General features: G+C 38.2%; 1 protein-coding gene across 4 annotated transcripts in view; it reads left to right on the forward strand.

Moving 5' to 3' along the window:
* Window positions 1-319: 319 nt before the first annotated feature.
* Window positions 320-16,006, forward strand: part of ARMC1 (armadillo repeat containing 1) — a 34,332-nt gene continuing 18,645 nt past the window's right edge. Inside the window, exons 1-4 of one of the 4 annotated variants that reach the window (XM_054817992.1) lie at window positions 929-1,054; window positions 1,175-1,270; window positions 3,956-4,159; window positions 7,787-7,878. In XM_054817992.1, the coding sequence (XP_054673967.1) occupies window positions 1,046-1,054; window positions 1,175-1,270; window positions 3,956-4,159; window positions 7,787-7,878 (401 nt within the window). In that variant the 5' untranslated portion in view covers window positions 929-1,045. Of the gene's footprint in view, window positions 500-928; window positions 1,271-3,955; window positions 4,160-7,786; window positions 7,879-16,006 lie in introns of those variants that run through there. The other 3 variants (XM_054817994.1, XM_054817993.1, XM_054817991.1) reach the window with 3 other exon arrangements.

The following is a 16,006-nucleotide window of genomic DNA, read 5'->3' on the forward strand; positions in this document are numbered from 1 at the left end:
CCCACTTCGGGTTTCAAAGCGGGGGTAGGTACGGTGCCTCCGTGCAGGATCAGGTGTGTTGCACGCTATATTGCTTTACAGTACACTTTACACGAGCAGTAAATTCAAGTTTTGGTGGTGACCATCTATGGGAAAAAAACATTAAACCCAGGTGGAACTAAGAGGCCGTGTTCCCCCGCGTCGCTGCCCTCTCCGAACTACAACTCCCGGCGTGCACACCGGCGGCGCCGCCAGAGGACAGGCCAGCAGCCAATCGGACCTCGTCAGGAACAAAGCCCGTTGTGAGTGGCCGAGAGGCGTGAACCCACCCACACCAATCGGATTGCGGGGTGGTGGGAGGTGCCGGGGTCAGAGCGGGCCCTTCGGGTGGTGCGTGTGCGGCGGGCCCTGCTGCCGACCTCCTCCCGCTGCCTTCCGCAGGCCGTGCCGTGCCGCGCCGCCCCCGCGGGCGATGGGGGCGCGGGGCTGAGCCTGCCGGCCGGCTTCGTCTTTTGTAACGGTACGGGGTCTGGGAGGGGAACGGGCCGCGCTGGTGGGCGGGAACGGGGGACGCTGGGGAAGGGCGGTATGGCCGTGGGAGGGGGACGACGACGGCGGCGGCGGCGCCGGCTGAGGTTCCTCCCGTCTTCCCTGACTGCGTCCCGGAGCTCACGTCGGCCTGTCGCTGGAGGGTTGTGCCTCCACCGGGCGAGCGGCCCGGGAACTGAGCCACGGGGCCTGGTCGCAGCCGGACTGTCGGCTCCGCAGCTTGGGGAACGCTTAGCGTGACAGTGGAGGGGTGAAGCTGTGGCGATTCCTCTCCCGGGCCTGCCCGGTGAGGACACGGAGCGGAGAGGGAGAGCGGCAGAGACATCTGCGGTGCCTTTGTTAAGCTTTTATCCTAATGCTGCGAGGAGGCGAAAAGAGCCGGTATCTGACTAACTTCTCTGCTAGGCCCCCAAATCCTAAGTAACTTCTTAAAACTTTTCAAACAGCTTAATTCTTTTTTTTCCATGAAAAAAATTGCCAGGGGTCCTAGTTTTCATAAAATTGACTGTTGTAGGTGATGGAGCAGGTAAGGACTTCAGTTGTCTGCTCAGTTGTGGCTGAGGAGAGAGGGAGAAGGGTCTGGGGAGGACATGAGTGTGGCCTAGTGGGATAGGAGGGGGTAAAATTTGGCTTCATGCTTTTTCAGGAGATAAGAAGGAAAAAGGCAAAAGGTGATCAGGATGGAGAGAGTTGTAGGAATGATCTGGTGCTCAGGATGCAGAACTGGAAGTTGGGGACTTTGGTTAGCATCATCTCCACAACTGCCTTGAATTTGAAGTTTTAAATAAGTTCCTTTGCCAACTATGAAAAGCAATTAATAATATGTAACAGAGAATTATGGTTTGGGGTGTTTGGTTTCTTTTAATTTATGGTTGTCTGGTTTGGAAATATAAATTATTGTTTATTGGTTGAGCTGCTGTGTCTCCCAGTTGATCTCTTTTGAACTTGTGATAGTCAGGAAAAATAGCTTGGAGACTAATCCTTGGAATGTACTTTTCATATTAGCATGTTCTTTCCTGAAGGAAGGACCACTGACATAAAGATTAATGGCATTTTTTCTATGTGAAAATGTCAGAAATTATCATAACCAAAATGCATATTTGCGGTTTGTTGTTTTTGATGAGTATCATTAAATTGTGTTGCTGAAAGGTCTGCGTTCAGTAAGGAAACAGTATCATGGTTGTACAATAGTATTTGTTTGGGAGATGATGTTAAAATAATGTGACCAGTTAGAAATCTAATTTGCTTTATGCAGGGAAAAAATGCGAGAACGCTAACAATATGTATTTTCTCACACTTTTGTGTCTTAAGTTACTTGGTACCGGTAACACCAGGACCACAGTTAGCATTTAGTAGGTTCAGCCTCACGTGATCAGTCTTTTGAGGGAAACTATTTTTTTGCACCAAGATGTAGCATTTTCTCTGTTGAGTAAACTTACACTTTTGTTGCCTGTTAAGTAGTTATTCCTCACTGAACGATTCTGGAATCTGATACTCAAGCTAGCAGGTGTTGTCTTTGAAATTGATACGGTGGCTTGGACTTCGTCTGGAACCAGGCGTGACCTGCTTGCTTTCTTTTTATTGAGAGGGTACTAGTGAAAAGAAAAAGAACAACTCCAAACCCCACCTTCTAAAACCCTTTTTGTCTTTGAATGAATATAGCATTACACTAGTTATTTGATATATAGATCCAGATTAAAACTTAATGTGCGCTGTTCATGATGTAGTGTTAATCTTTTGCTGGCTTTTTCTCGTTCATTTTTGTGTAAAATTTGATTCTTATCATAGAATGGTTTGGGTTGGAAGGGACCTTAAAGATCATCTATTTCTAGTCCCCCTGCCATGGTCAGGGACACCCTCCACTAGACCAGGTTGTCCAAAGCCTCATTCAACCTGGCCTTGAACACTTCCAGGGATGGGGCATCCACAACCTCTCTGGGCAACCTGTTCCAGTGCCTCACCACCCTCACAGTAAAGAATTTCTTCCTAACATCTGATCTAAACCTACCCTCTTTTAGTTTAAAGCCATTACCCCTTGTCCTATCACTACACTCCCTGATAAACAGTCCATCACCATCTTTCCTGTAGGCCCCCTTTAGGTACTGGAAGGCTGCTATAAGGTCTCCCTGGAGCCTTCTCTTCTCCAGGCTGAACAACCCCAGCTCTCTCAGCCTGTCCTCATAGGAGAGGTGCTCCAGCCCTCTGATCATCTTCATGGCCCTCCTCTGGACTCTCTCCAACAGCTCCATGTCTCTCTTGTACTGGGGCCCCCAGAGCTGGACGCAGTACTCCAGGTGGGGTCTGACAAGAGTGGAGTAGAGGGGCAGGATCACGTCTCTCAACCTGCTGGTCACACTTCTTTTGGGGTAGCCCAGGACACGGTTGGCTTTCTGGGCTGCAAGTGCACACTGCCAGCTCGTGGTGAGCTTTCGATCAACCAATATACCCCCAAGTCCTTCTCCTCAGGGCTGCTTTCAATCCATTCTCTGCCCAGCCTGTAGTCATGCTTGGGATTGCATCAACCCACGTGCAGGACCTTGCACTTGGCCTTGTTGAACTTCATGCAGTTTGCATGGTCCCACCTCTCCAGCCTGTCAAGGTCCCTCTGGATGGCATCCCTTCCCTCCAGCGTGTCAACCACAGCACACAGCTTGGTGTTGTCGGCAAACTTGCTGAGGGTGCACTCGATCCTACTGTCCACGTTGCCAACAAAGATGTTAAACAGTGCCGGTCCCAGTACCGACCCCTGAGGAACGCCACTCGTCACTGTTCTCCACTTGGACACTGAGCCGTTGACCACAAGTCTTTTAGTGTGACCATCCGGCCAATTCCTTATCCACTGAGTGGTCCATCCATTGAATCCATGTCTCTCCAATTTAAAGACAAGGATGTCATGTGGGATAGTGTCAAATGCTTTGCACAAGTCCGGGTAGATAACATCTGTCGCTCTTCCCTTGTCCACCAACGCTGTAACCCCATCATGGAAGGCCATTGTTGCTAAAGGTACTCTGAAAATACATATTTTGATATTACACGTGTTTATACAGAAGGATGTTTATAGACTTCTGGAGTGCCTTGTTCTGAGGAGGCTATGGATTTCTTGGAAATACTTGTCTGTAGTATTAAAAAAAACCAACACAAACACACTCCTGTAAAGGCTGACTGGTCTGAAATAGTATTTTGATTTGTTTCCTATATATAATTAACCAAACCTACTGTTCTCTGCATAGAAAGTTTAGATTTCCAGTTTACAGACTTCAAGATCCACATACTTAGCAATTCCATCCACATTCTATGAATTCTAGTCCTTGGTTTTTTTATACTTTTATGCTTATAACAAATCAGTGCCTTTGTGCTTTTGTCTTATCTGTGTTTTAATTGATGATAAATGTTGTGGTATTAGTAATATAGATTTTTTTTTTCCCAGCAGGTGTTTGGTATGCATGGTGTAGAAAAAATGAATTCTACTATGAGTGAGGAGCCTGATGCACTGTCTGTAGTTAACCAACTCCGAGATCTAGCAGCTGACCCATTGAACAGACGGGCCATTGTTCAGGATCAAGGATGCCTGCCAGGTCTTATTCTGTTTTTGGACCATCCCAACCCTCCAGTTGTTCATTCAGCTTTACTAGTAAGTATTCTGGACCTAAATTTATATGTCAGTAGGACATTTTGTAACGTTGTTAATATGTCTTTAAACAAGTAAAAATTTAAAAAATAAAACCTGAGTTTATGTTATGTTGATAGTCATTATAAGTGTTTTTTTTAAAAAAGTATTTCAAAAATTGTTTAGCAACAACACATTATTCCAGGGGAATTCATGGTTTTTTTGGAAGAGATTAATTTACTTTGCATTTTTTCCCTAATACAGCTATTTCACACTTTGTGTGGAGGAAGGTAAGCACCCTAAAATCTCTTTCTTAAGATGAAGTTACAGAGCTTGGTAAATATACATTGTGATTCAACATTCATATTGTAAAAACAAACAAAAAAACCCCCAACGAACAAAACCCACCATAGGATAATTTAGGTTAGAAATGACCTTTAGAGGTCATAGTCCAATCCCATGCTCAAATTAAGTGTACTCACATCATGGCTCAGGATTGTGTCTGTTTGATTCTTGAACACCTGGAAGGATGGAGATTCCATAACCTCTCTGGCACCCTCTTCCAGCATTTGACCACCCTCATGGTATTAAAAAAAAAACCACAACAGACACACACACACCCCCAAAACAAACAAAAAAAACCTAACCCAAAATCTATTAATGTTCCAGTTTTTGTCAGTTTCTTCTTGTTCTAAGTCATAAAGTCATAATTTCTCATCCTGACTCTAAATACTAACTTTAAAAAGTGTATTTCTTGCTTAGAAACAGGACAAACAAAAGTCAAGATTTTGTTAAAAGTCTAATTCCATTCTTGTAATAAGATTTTAAGTTACTAAAATCTATGTGGTGCTCTTTTCCATTTTGATGTCATTATTGAATTCTAAACAATGTGAAGCTAAAAAATAAATAGCGAGCTCTGGTTTGTACATACAAGTATACATTCTCTATATCATTAAGAGCTATCTCTACTATAATTCTGTATTTATCTTTTGTTTTACTTCACAGTGGATGTTATTTGATGACTTGGAATTACTTCAGTGTCTCTGATACTCTTCTGGGTTCAAGGAATGAGGTCCCATAATCCAGGAGACCTTTGTCCTGCTAACTGGTTTTTAGGCTAGCCTTGCCATAGCATTTGCCAGACTATAATGTTCTTCACTGGAAGAACTTTGTGTTGAGGTTACAGTTCTTGGGAATATGTTACATTGGTTTTCCTTCCAGTGCAGTTTCCTTAGGTTGTGGTCTTAAAAGAGGATCTTGTTTGGATGTCTCACTCTTTTTCTTTCCTTTGCATCTTCGGGCTGCATATTCTCATTGTCTGGACGAGATTTGGTAATCAGTCTGTGATCATGTTACAAAAATTAACTCTACATAAAAAGGACTTTTTTGAAATGTTGTAGAATCTTTCAGGAAGGGTGTTTCCCTCCTCGTGTAGTTTCACTTGAGTCCTTTCTTCTGTCTGATCAAGAAGTGGTGTATTTTTCTGTAGTTTTCTCTAGTTTTGATTCCAGGAATTATTTATGGTACACTTCAAATGCTAAAAGTTTTGAACATTTTAAATAAAAAAATCAGAAGTAACCCAAGCAATATTACTTCTTTTTTTTTTTCTCTTCAATTGGGACTAAAATTTTCAAAAATAGGACTCTGAAGTTAAGAAACTACACTAACATTTCACTTATAAAACATCAAAGGTGTCTTTTGTTATTGACAACAGTGTATTTTTATATTCAAGTACAGAGATAGTCCTGTTGATTATGATGAAATTAGTTGTGAGCTTAAAACTAACATAGGTGTTTTGCTGAGCAGAGGGTGAGCTAAAGTCCATAGTAGTAATCTTCCTTATGCCTTCAGTAGACTGTGATTTAATAAGCATAAATGATCTCACTTCTTTGAAGGTGCAGACCTTTGCATCTCCTGGGGGGGGGCAGGGGGAATAGGACTTCCTAGTGTTGAAAAATCAGATCACTTAAGTTGTTCTGATAACTTTGTCTTTGGTCTTATTTTAGTGGAAGTTACATCTGTGCGTAAAGAATATATAACAGATGGAAAAGAAACTGCCTACATTTTGACTCAAATAATTAGCTGTTAAGAGAATGGGTTTTTCTTTGTCCAACAACATTACATCCTTCCTAAATTGCCTAAACAGAGACTAATGAGAAACTTTTTCCACCAGTAAGGATGCATGTCTTAACATGACAGTTAGTAGTTCAGAGCTATCGTGCAGATATTTCCCCATAGTTGGAAAGAAAATAAATACATATACAGTATTTATTGCAATTATTGATACTAATCCACATCAGGAAATAGCAAAAATCACATTTAGAGTTTTTATCATGCCAGACAGCAGCCAGACTTTCTCAAAAGACAGTAAAATGGTCTGCATTTTACCTAATATGTGCTGAGGGTGATTTAGAAAAAAACCCCAGATAATTAGTTCTCTATCTCTGAAGAGATTAAGGAGTGTGTTATTTTTAAAGCAGCTATTGAACAGCATAGCTATTATATGACTATATTTAAAGAATTGGTGCACTTCTGAACTTTGCTATCACAAAACCCATTTTATAATGCATTGTATTAGCATATTGCAGGATTTTGCAAGTGCAGTTCTTGTACCTACATCAATAAAATACTGATTAAAACACAATGCACAGTACACCTTTGGAGGTTCCCTCTAAGAAAACTTTGTCTGTCAGCACTAACAAGAGAAAGATTTCTCATGAATAGGATTGACATTTTAACTGGAAGAAGATTATGTTGGGGGAATCATGCAAATACACAGTTGCTGACTCGGGTCAGCAATGTGAAGTTGTGCAAAGAGTCCACCTTGAAAGTCAAATAAACAAAACCTTGGGCAACAAATAAATGTAAATTCCAAGTTTAGGTAACACTAACCTAAGGAGCTTGCTGCTGCTTGTATTCTTATTCCTGTATGGAGTGATGAATATTGCAGTTAGTCTTCAGAAGGTTATAAATCTGATAGACCTCTTTCTATGGACGGTAGAAACTTGGTGGCGGTGAGTTTTCTGGTACTGGGGGAGCCCATAGAATTGATTTAAATTATACTAGAAGCACAGTGTTTAAAAAATTACTTTAGATCTCAGATCACAAATGTTTGTTGGAAGGGACTTCTGGAAGTCATTCACTTCAACTTCCTGCTTGAATTGGGACTGTCACCAACACTCAGTCAGGTCAGTTGTAGCTTTGTCTCGTTGATTCTGCAGTCCACTAGGTCATCTGTTTCAGTGTTGAACTCCCTTCATAGTGAAAAAACTTTTTGTAATATCTGATCTGAACTTCCCAAGCTGCAATTTGTGATTGCTACCCCTTGTTACATTGTCTGCTGCTGTAGAGGAAAGTTTGGCTTCGTCGTCTTTGTAAAGGCTTTTTGAGTAGTTGTAGACAGCTGGTAGATTGTCCCATAGACTCTCTTATAAACAAACTCAGTCTCTCAACCTTTTCTCATAGATTAGATATTCTATGCTTTCTGTGTATTTATAATAAAACAATTTTTTCATGTTCACAGTAGGTGATAATACTCTGTATGTTCTTACTGGAACTCACATTGTGAATGTTTTGCAGATGTACACTAATAAAAATGAACGATAATGTACTGGATGTATCACTGATTTGCTGTGGTCCTCTTTCTTTTAGGCTCTCCGCTATTTGGCAGAGTGCCGTGCCAACAGAGAAAAGATGAAAAGTGAATTGGGTATGATGCTGAGCTTACAGAATGTAATACAAAAGTAAGTTTATGCTGGGTTGTTGGAACCAAAGGCAGTGTAAACATAACATTCTGATGCAAAGTGAAACTTGGACTATGAATTCATTTAGTGAATTTTTAATATTGCATTCTTCCTTGTTGAAGTTATGTGGCTGCAAACAGTTAATGGTTTTCGTTTTAGGGTATGGCAAAGTACTTAGACCATAATCTACAAGAAATACTCATTTGAAAGTCATTTGCCAGGCAACAGATTTCTTGCCCATTTTACAGATAACTTAATTTTGTCTCTTCCCTAGGTTTTCTTATAATCCTTCTCATCGTTGTATAAGGGTGCCTTGCACTACTGCATTTAATTAAATTGTTTGGCATCTGCCTCACTTATTCTTTGAATCCCACCCTTGGAAAGGGAAGTTGTATATGCAATGTATTTGTTTCAGTGTATTTTTGAAGGTATGTATCTGCAGTTCTGTGTTGAGGAAACATCTTGCAGGTAGAGTACAAGTTAGTGAGGCTTGTAGTGGTCTCTAATTTCTTTGTAGAATGCGTCAGCTGGGTTATGTCTCAAAATCTACAACTGATGGATTTTAAGATTGCTAACTGTTGAGTCTCGAGTACTGGAAGATGCATGGGTATATGCACACTGGAGAAGATGCACATGTGCACTTATCAATAGAAATTAATATGATGGACTAAGATGAAACATTATTAGCAAGAAAAAAAAAACGTCCCTCAACGATCAGTCTGTCATAGCAAAAATTAATTTGCCATCAAGTTATGAAAAGGTGATTATTTTACATGCAGTTTGATAGCGCTCTAGTTAACTGGACTTTTCAGATGTGAGGGACTGCTCCATGAGGGAGAAGGAAAGTCATACTGCTGCACTGAGATGTGTCTCAGATAAATGTTTAAAACAAATATTTAGAAAAGCATGAAACACAACTAAAATTGTATGTTAAAGATTCAAGTGGAAAGCTTTTGAATCTTTAATGTTGAATCTCTAATGTATCACTTGTGGTATAAGTTAAAAGTTTCTTTGACAAAAATTCCAAGGCTAGGCTTTGCTAGTTCCTTCATCCCATAGCCTCTCCAGTTTTTGGTGGTGTATCTTTTGTTGTTTTATCTCTCTGACACTGCTTGTCTAAAGGTGTGAACCTGAAGAATTGGAGGGGAAATTCTGGTCTGTTCACAAGTCCTATGTGATATGTGATCTAAGAAAGGTAAACAGTTTTATTCTTTAAGTACTTCGTTAATCCTGCTGAAACTTAATATGGTTATGTATTGGCATGAAATTCAGCATTATGCCTAAATATCGTCTTGTTATTCACCAGTTACCCAAAACACAAGGATTTAAAATAAATGTCTTAAATAGGATGATGATCTAAATGACTAGAATTCAGAAAAGAATAGTTCTCAATTTTTTTTTTAATAATGTAATAATTACAAGTCTTTAAAATAAGTGCTTTTAATAGGATGTATGGGGGGAAATGGAATTAAGTCTTACAGTACTCACCTTTTTTTAAGGACAAGCATAATTAAGGTAAAATATACAGAAATCTTTGCTTGCTATAATAATAAGAATGAAATGTTTAGGTAATAACAGAAGCCTGTATTTCAGAAGAACTTTTAGTATAGATTACATGTCTATTTAGAGTACAAAGACATCCTTAAGAAGTTGTTGAAAGGGACATGGTAGTTCATTATCAGTCTCTGCAGCTTACAAATATTACTCGGGAAACAGGCATAATTAAAACTTTTGTTTAAAGAATTTTATGGCAATCTCTTCGACAGCATTTTTTTCTACATTTCAATTTCAATGACCAAGTATGAAGTTCAGAAACGTACAGAAGAGACGAGAGAAGTCAGTAAAAACTGGAAATCTTGTAGGTGTTCTTTTTTTCTAGAAAGCTCTTTGGCAACAGGAAGAACATACATTTGATTTGTATTCTTGTAACATTTGGAAAGTGTGATATCATGAAAATTTAAATACATAGCATTTTCAAACACAAGACTTTGTCATGTGCTTGTCAGGATTTTAGGCTTTAATGTTGACAGGAAATGCTGAAGCTAGGTTTTGTATTGCCTGCAGAAATATGGAGAAAGATGGTAGAAAAGTGCTGAGAAGATAGATGTAGAATTATTGTTGTCACAAAAAACTCAATGATTTGGGGTGGTTGGTTTTTTTGTTAGAAAGTCTGTAGGTGAGAAAACAAGGTCTGTACCTTCTTCAGATTTGCTTTACAAAATGCAGATTCTAGCTTTTAATCTGATTTTAGTTTACCAGAAGGTATTGTAGTCCTTTGAACTGAAACTAAACATTGATAAAAGCAGTAATAAATGCTTTGGTCTTAATGATTTCATGCTGCGCATTCCAGTGTACTTTCCAGAATCTGTGTATCTAGCTCATCTCTCTAATCTGAAATCTTTTATTTCCACAATTTAAATTGGGGGTTTTTTTTTTGATGTGTTATAAAAATGCAAACTAATCATACAGAGAGATACGAACTTCTGTCAGTATTCTGCTTTTCCAGTTATTGCACAGTTATTTCAAGCAAGACGGAACCCAGCATCATCTGGAGCAGAAGAGCTGGCTTTTTGCTCTTGACAGGTTAAGCACATCCCATGGTCTGAATCCTTCCCTTTTGTAACTCTTGCTGTTCACTTTCATTGACTTCTAACTCAACTAAATAACATCCAATGGCTTTCCCTCTTCAGTACTGAATTGTGACAAACTGTATTCTGCCACTGACAAAGTCGTGTTACATCTTTTCAAGCAATGAAATGGAGCTCTTGTGCAGAGGCAAGTTGCAAACTGAGTTATTTGTTGTGTTTCAGACTTAAGTTGATGTTCAGCAGTGCTGAACTGATGTTGTGCTTAGGAAGTCAAGAGTTTGTTTAGAATTGCAGTTCTCTTGCTTTCGGTTATGTAAATCCTGAAATTTGAGGGCTTTTCTCATCATGTGAGTGTCTTTTTATAAGCCTTGAAGGTCTCTGAGAGACCTCTAAGTTCAGGTGTGCAGTTTCTTGTCGTAATCTGTCTACAGCTAACCAGTCTAACAGATTTTTAAATGGTTGATGCCATCAACTGGAAAATAATTGCAGTTGGTTTGCTACTTGTGATTTCTTGTGATAGTACATGGGAGCCTCAGGCACAGGCCAGAACCCTTTTGTTGCAAATAATGTACAACCAATGGAAGAAGAATATAGCACTTGTTTAAACTTGTTATCATGAAGGTAAAGTACTATTTCCTTCATAAGACTATTGAGGATGAGAGTTGAAATTGAGTGCCACCTGTTTATCCACTGATAAGCAGTAAATTAATCTTACTGCATCATGGAAAATAGATAGGAAATATTTGAGACACATCCAAGTTTAACTGTAGTTTGTTGAGGTACCTTCACGTCTCATTTAATGACTTATCAGTCCCCTAATATTATCTGTTCAGCTTTTTTGTATTTATTTACAATAAGCATTATAGCTCATTTGTGAAAATCATTTTGCTGCTTAAAATGAATGTTTGGCTGACTCCTTAGTTGATACTACATTTCACCTAAGGAACAAAGGATAGGTTTTAGGTTTACTGTGACAGTGCTTTTCAAGATGTATGAACACTAGTTTTTGCTAACAGAAGAGTAACAGATTTTAGATGTAGAGACTGGAGCTTATAGGCTCTAGAGCAGAAATATGAAATGTCAGCTCTGAGGAGTACAGAATAAAAATTTGAAGGCAGTGAGATATTTATATTTCAGATTTTTTTTTCAGATTGAACTTGATTTGGAACATGTATGATTTTCTGAGATGCTTTATAAACTTCCACACTTTCTAGGACATATCAGAAGCTGTTCAAGCTTCGTGGAATACTTCAAAACATTTTTCAAATATAAAAATTTCTGTTGCCCTATTCTATACTTGCTGGTGTTTTCCTTAGCAGGGTAGATGTCTTATTTGTTCATCCACATCTGCTTATTTTTAAGTGAAGCTTGATGCATCTTTCAATGTTATAAGCTAGGAGCGGTAACTGTGTTGGAGAGAAATCAGACCTTTAAAATCCTTAACTGTAGGCTTCCAAACTTTTCTTTTTCTTTTTTTTATGGCTGATACTGCTTTATTGCTATTACAAAAATGTTTCACTCCCTTGCCAGGTGACTGAGTACCTGTAAGTGTGTCTGTAGAAGCGTTTGCGTAAATAGATAAAAAGGAGAGGAGAAATTGAGGCTCATTGGAGAATGGGGTTTCATTGTATTCCAGCAGTCATCAGCAGTTATTTAATATTGAAAACTGGTTTAGTTGCTGGCTTTATGAATTGTATGGAGGACTTAATGTGCCCGTATGGACTTTATAAAATGTTATTAGCAGCTTCTAGAATTAAAATTAATTAGGATTTATAGCCTACAAGGAAATATACTAATTTGTGTTCAGTGTGAAAGTGACTTTTGATGGACAGTAAAGGTCAAAGTTCATAATTTTTCATAATCTTTATGAGCAGCATAATGGTACTGTTTAAATATAACTAACATGTATTTTAAAAAAAAACCTGATGAAGAGTCAATATACTGAATAGCTCTTATTATGGAATGGCAAATTACTGAGAGTAAAATTCCAATTACTTAGCTAAAAGAGCTGCTCAAGATAGTCTTCCTTTGCCAGGGTGTCAGATTTAACAAGCTGAACTAAATCCAGTGCATTAATCAGCTCTTCCAATTTATTACTTGCCTAAGAAGATTAGGGCAATTAATATGTGTTTAATTAGAGTCCCTTGCATATCTGGTAAAATACATGCAGTCTATAATTGCTGACTTCTTACTCAATTTTAATTTTTGGTAGTCTTAATTACCTACACTTTTTGAAAATTTAATTATTCGTTGAAACCAGCAAAGTTTAAATTTATGATGTCTGACAAAGGAAAAAGCCAAGTATTTCAGGTAGAATTTGCTGAAATTAAAATAGTAGGGATGTAGTATCACAATAGTTTTATAATTTTTGTTGTGTGACATAGTGCTTTTTCTCTTTTGCGAGAAAGGAGGAATGGTTGGAGGAAGACAGGGCAAAGGCCATGTATTAATTAGCAAGAAAGTAAACTACGTATTTAAAGAGATATCTAATAGAGAAGGGGTTGTTGCCATATCATAACTGGCTTAAAGATAATACTTTTTGCGAAATTACAGCTAAAAAAATCTGTAAACTTACAACATTTACACTATTGATTGGAGTACTTAAATTCTGATCAGCAAAGGAGAAGGAAATAGCTCTTTACACGCTGTAGAGATTTTATTCTTCTATACCTGAATCACTTAGTAATGTTATTTTTGTAATCCTTGGTATGTGGGCTTTTTGGTTTTGTTTTGGTTTTTTTTTTAAATATCAGAATTGGGTAATGGGAAGCATGATTCAGTTGCATGATTATTTTTGGACTCTGCCATACTTGTGATTCTGTACTGAGAAATGTTTGGAGAAAAACACGGTTATCCTGTGGCTTAAATATTCCTGTGAGCAGGAGGTTCCAAAAACTTTGTTTTTAGAAATTATTTACAAATTGCAGTGTATCACCTGGAACAAGAGTAATACACACATCTCTCTGTCTGTTATTGCATGTTAACTTTCCTGTCCTTTCCTTTCCTGTTATTTTCCCGAGCCTCCTTGTTTTACCACTTTGTTACATTTTGTCTGTTAGAAGATAAGTGCTTCTAGAAAATTACACTGTTGGTCGCTAGTGCATCTCTTTGGGCTCTGGGGCTCCAGTCTATTCAGTGCTGTAGCAATGTGCTTTTAATAATAGATGGTCGCAGCAGGAAGACGTCTGCAAGCTGTGTTATTCAGCATTGTTAAGCAAAGTGGCTTAATATCCTCCTTCCCTACCCCTAGTTTCTTTAAGGAATGTTTTTATTGTATATTTTGTTAATCTTACAAGTTTCAGAAATAGATTGGGTTTTGAAGATATTTTTGAAAAAAGCATCCTTGCCAAAAAAAGCCCCAATGAAATATTAGGAAATGTAGGAAACATCAGTATGTCCTCTTTAAATATACCACTTTAAGTGGCTGAATGCTCCTTTTGTCTGTCAAACAGCTTCCTGGTATTTGGAGGAGATTATATATAGGAAGGAGTGGAGGGGCAGGGAACAGGATGGATGGGTTCAATGTTGTGGGCACAAAAAACATTAAGTAATGAAATGGTATAAAATCCTAGTTTTACAGTATTGGTGTTAACCTGGACTTTAGTCATGATGCAGTGTGTTTTCTAGGAGAATCTGATGATTTTTTGAGATAAGAAAATAAGGTTTAAAGGCTTGGAAAGATGGACATTGTTTGTAAGAATAGTCCAAGACTTGACTGCCAACCATTCAAGTGCAACTAGTAATTTAAATGGTGAAATGTTACTGGGGATTTATATTTTTGCAGGGGTGAATAGAAATTAGTGATTATACAAATAACTGTTCTAAAGGTTTATTATGAGAGCTGCAATTTAGGATGAGCTTGTGTTTGTGTGTGTAGAACTGGTCACTGAGAAAAAGAGGAAAGCGTGACCAAATGGAAGGGTCTGCCCTGTGCTCTACAAGATGTACTTGATCATTTTACTTCTGATGTTCTGTTGTGTTTGGTTTTTTTTAATCTTGGGACATCTCTGTAGCCAAAGAGATATCACAAAGCCATCATTTCTTCCTGCATGCAACTTACTTGCTTAGCGAGCTCTACACAATTAGTACGGTTTATGTACTCAACAGTTTAGGTGGTTGCCAACCTCTATGTTTGGCTTTTGTGTGTTTGTATTTTTTTCATTCTATTTTGTGTGTAATTCCTATTGTAATGCTTTTGACTACAGTCAAGAATACAGTTTGATTTCATTTTTCTGCTCTCCAAGCTACTACTTTTACCTTATAACATTCCACTTGGTATCTGGCATCTGTATCAAGACTCTTGGTTGGGTGGCTTTTCATCATCTGATGTCTGCCTCAGTTTGATTTGACTACTATACATGCATAGACTTTTTAATATACCAGTTCAATACTAGTTCAATAGAGTAGCTTTTAGTATAGTAGTTCAATACACTTGCACACTCAGTGAAAGAGCGGAGTGCTACTTTTGTTACTGGTTTCTGGGCAGCACTTGCAGTTAATGCACAGCTTTCTTGGTACGTCTCACGCTACAGTTCTTCCTTTTTAAAAGTTTCTCTAATTCTTTTTCTTCGATATAAATATTTCATTTTCTTGGTATTTAGTGAATTCCAAATTAACTCATTCACAAATAGTGAGGTAACAAAGGAAGTAATCATTAAAGCAGTGTTTTTAATTAGTGATTTACATAAGATTTAGAGACTACCAGTAAGTCCTTCAAAATAATGGCCTTCAGCTGGTTTACAATGACTGGCTTAGGAACATGATAACAAGTAGTGCAAGTTTCGTGCCCTGTTACCTAACCATCAAAGTACCTAAGTTCTTCAGTGTGATTTATGTACAATATCTGAAAAGCCACATTACCAAATTACAGGTTCCTAAACTTGGAAAAGAGTTTTCAGTACCTATTACTGAGTGAATAGGCACTACTCTGGTGTTGCTTTTTTTGACAGAGAGAGGGCCACAATCGTAATTGCTTTGAGTTCTTTGTATTTAAATGTGAAGAAATCGGTTGGGAGGTTAGAAAATGAACTAGTAGCTTTTCATTATAGGCAAGAAATGTTGTGATGAGTACTGCAGAATAAAAAAAGATAATTTTGAAACACTGAAAAAAAAAAAGCGTGTGAAATACAAAATAACTTTAATAAAAATATGTGTATTTGAAAGCTTTTTGTGTGTAATGTCTTGGCCAGTTTCTTCTTTATTTAGAGACTGGCTGGAGCAGAGAGTTAAGTGTTTTAGAAAGCAGTATAAGCTTAAGATGGTTTTACTTCCTGGTTTGTTTCTTTTTTTCCTGCAGACTTCATATTAAAACAAGTATGGGACTCTGAGAAACATGATTTTGAATATAAAAAAAATTAAATTCTTTACTGAGTGTGGCACAATGTTCTGGTATGTTAAAAGGAATAGAATCTGAACTGGCATTTAACTAATTGCTGACTGTGTGGTAAGAAAAAAAAAATAATAGCATGCTGAACTCAGTGTCTCAAGACCTGTCTGACATGGTGTGCCAAAAGGCAAGTGTCTTCTCTTTGTGGTGGGGT

The sequence above is a fragment of the Grus americana genome, chromosome 2 (genome assembly GCF_028858705.1).
Source record: "Grus americana isolate bGruAme1 chromosome 2, bGruAme1.mat, whole genome shotgun sequence".
Classification (NCBI taxonomy): Eukaryota; Metazoa; Chordata; class Aves; order Gruiformes; family Gruidae; genus Grus; species Grus americana.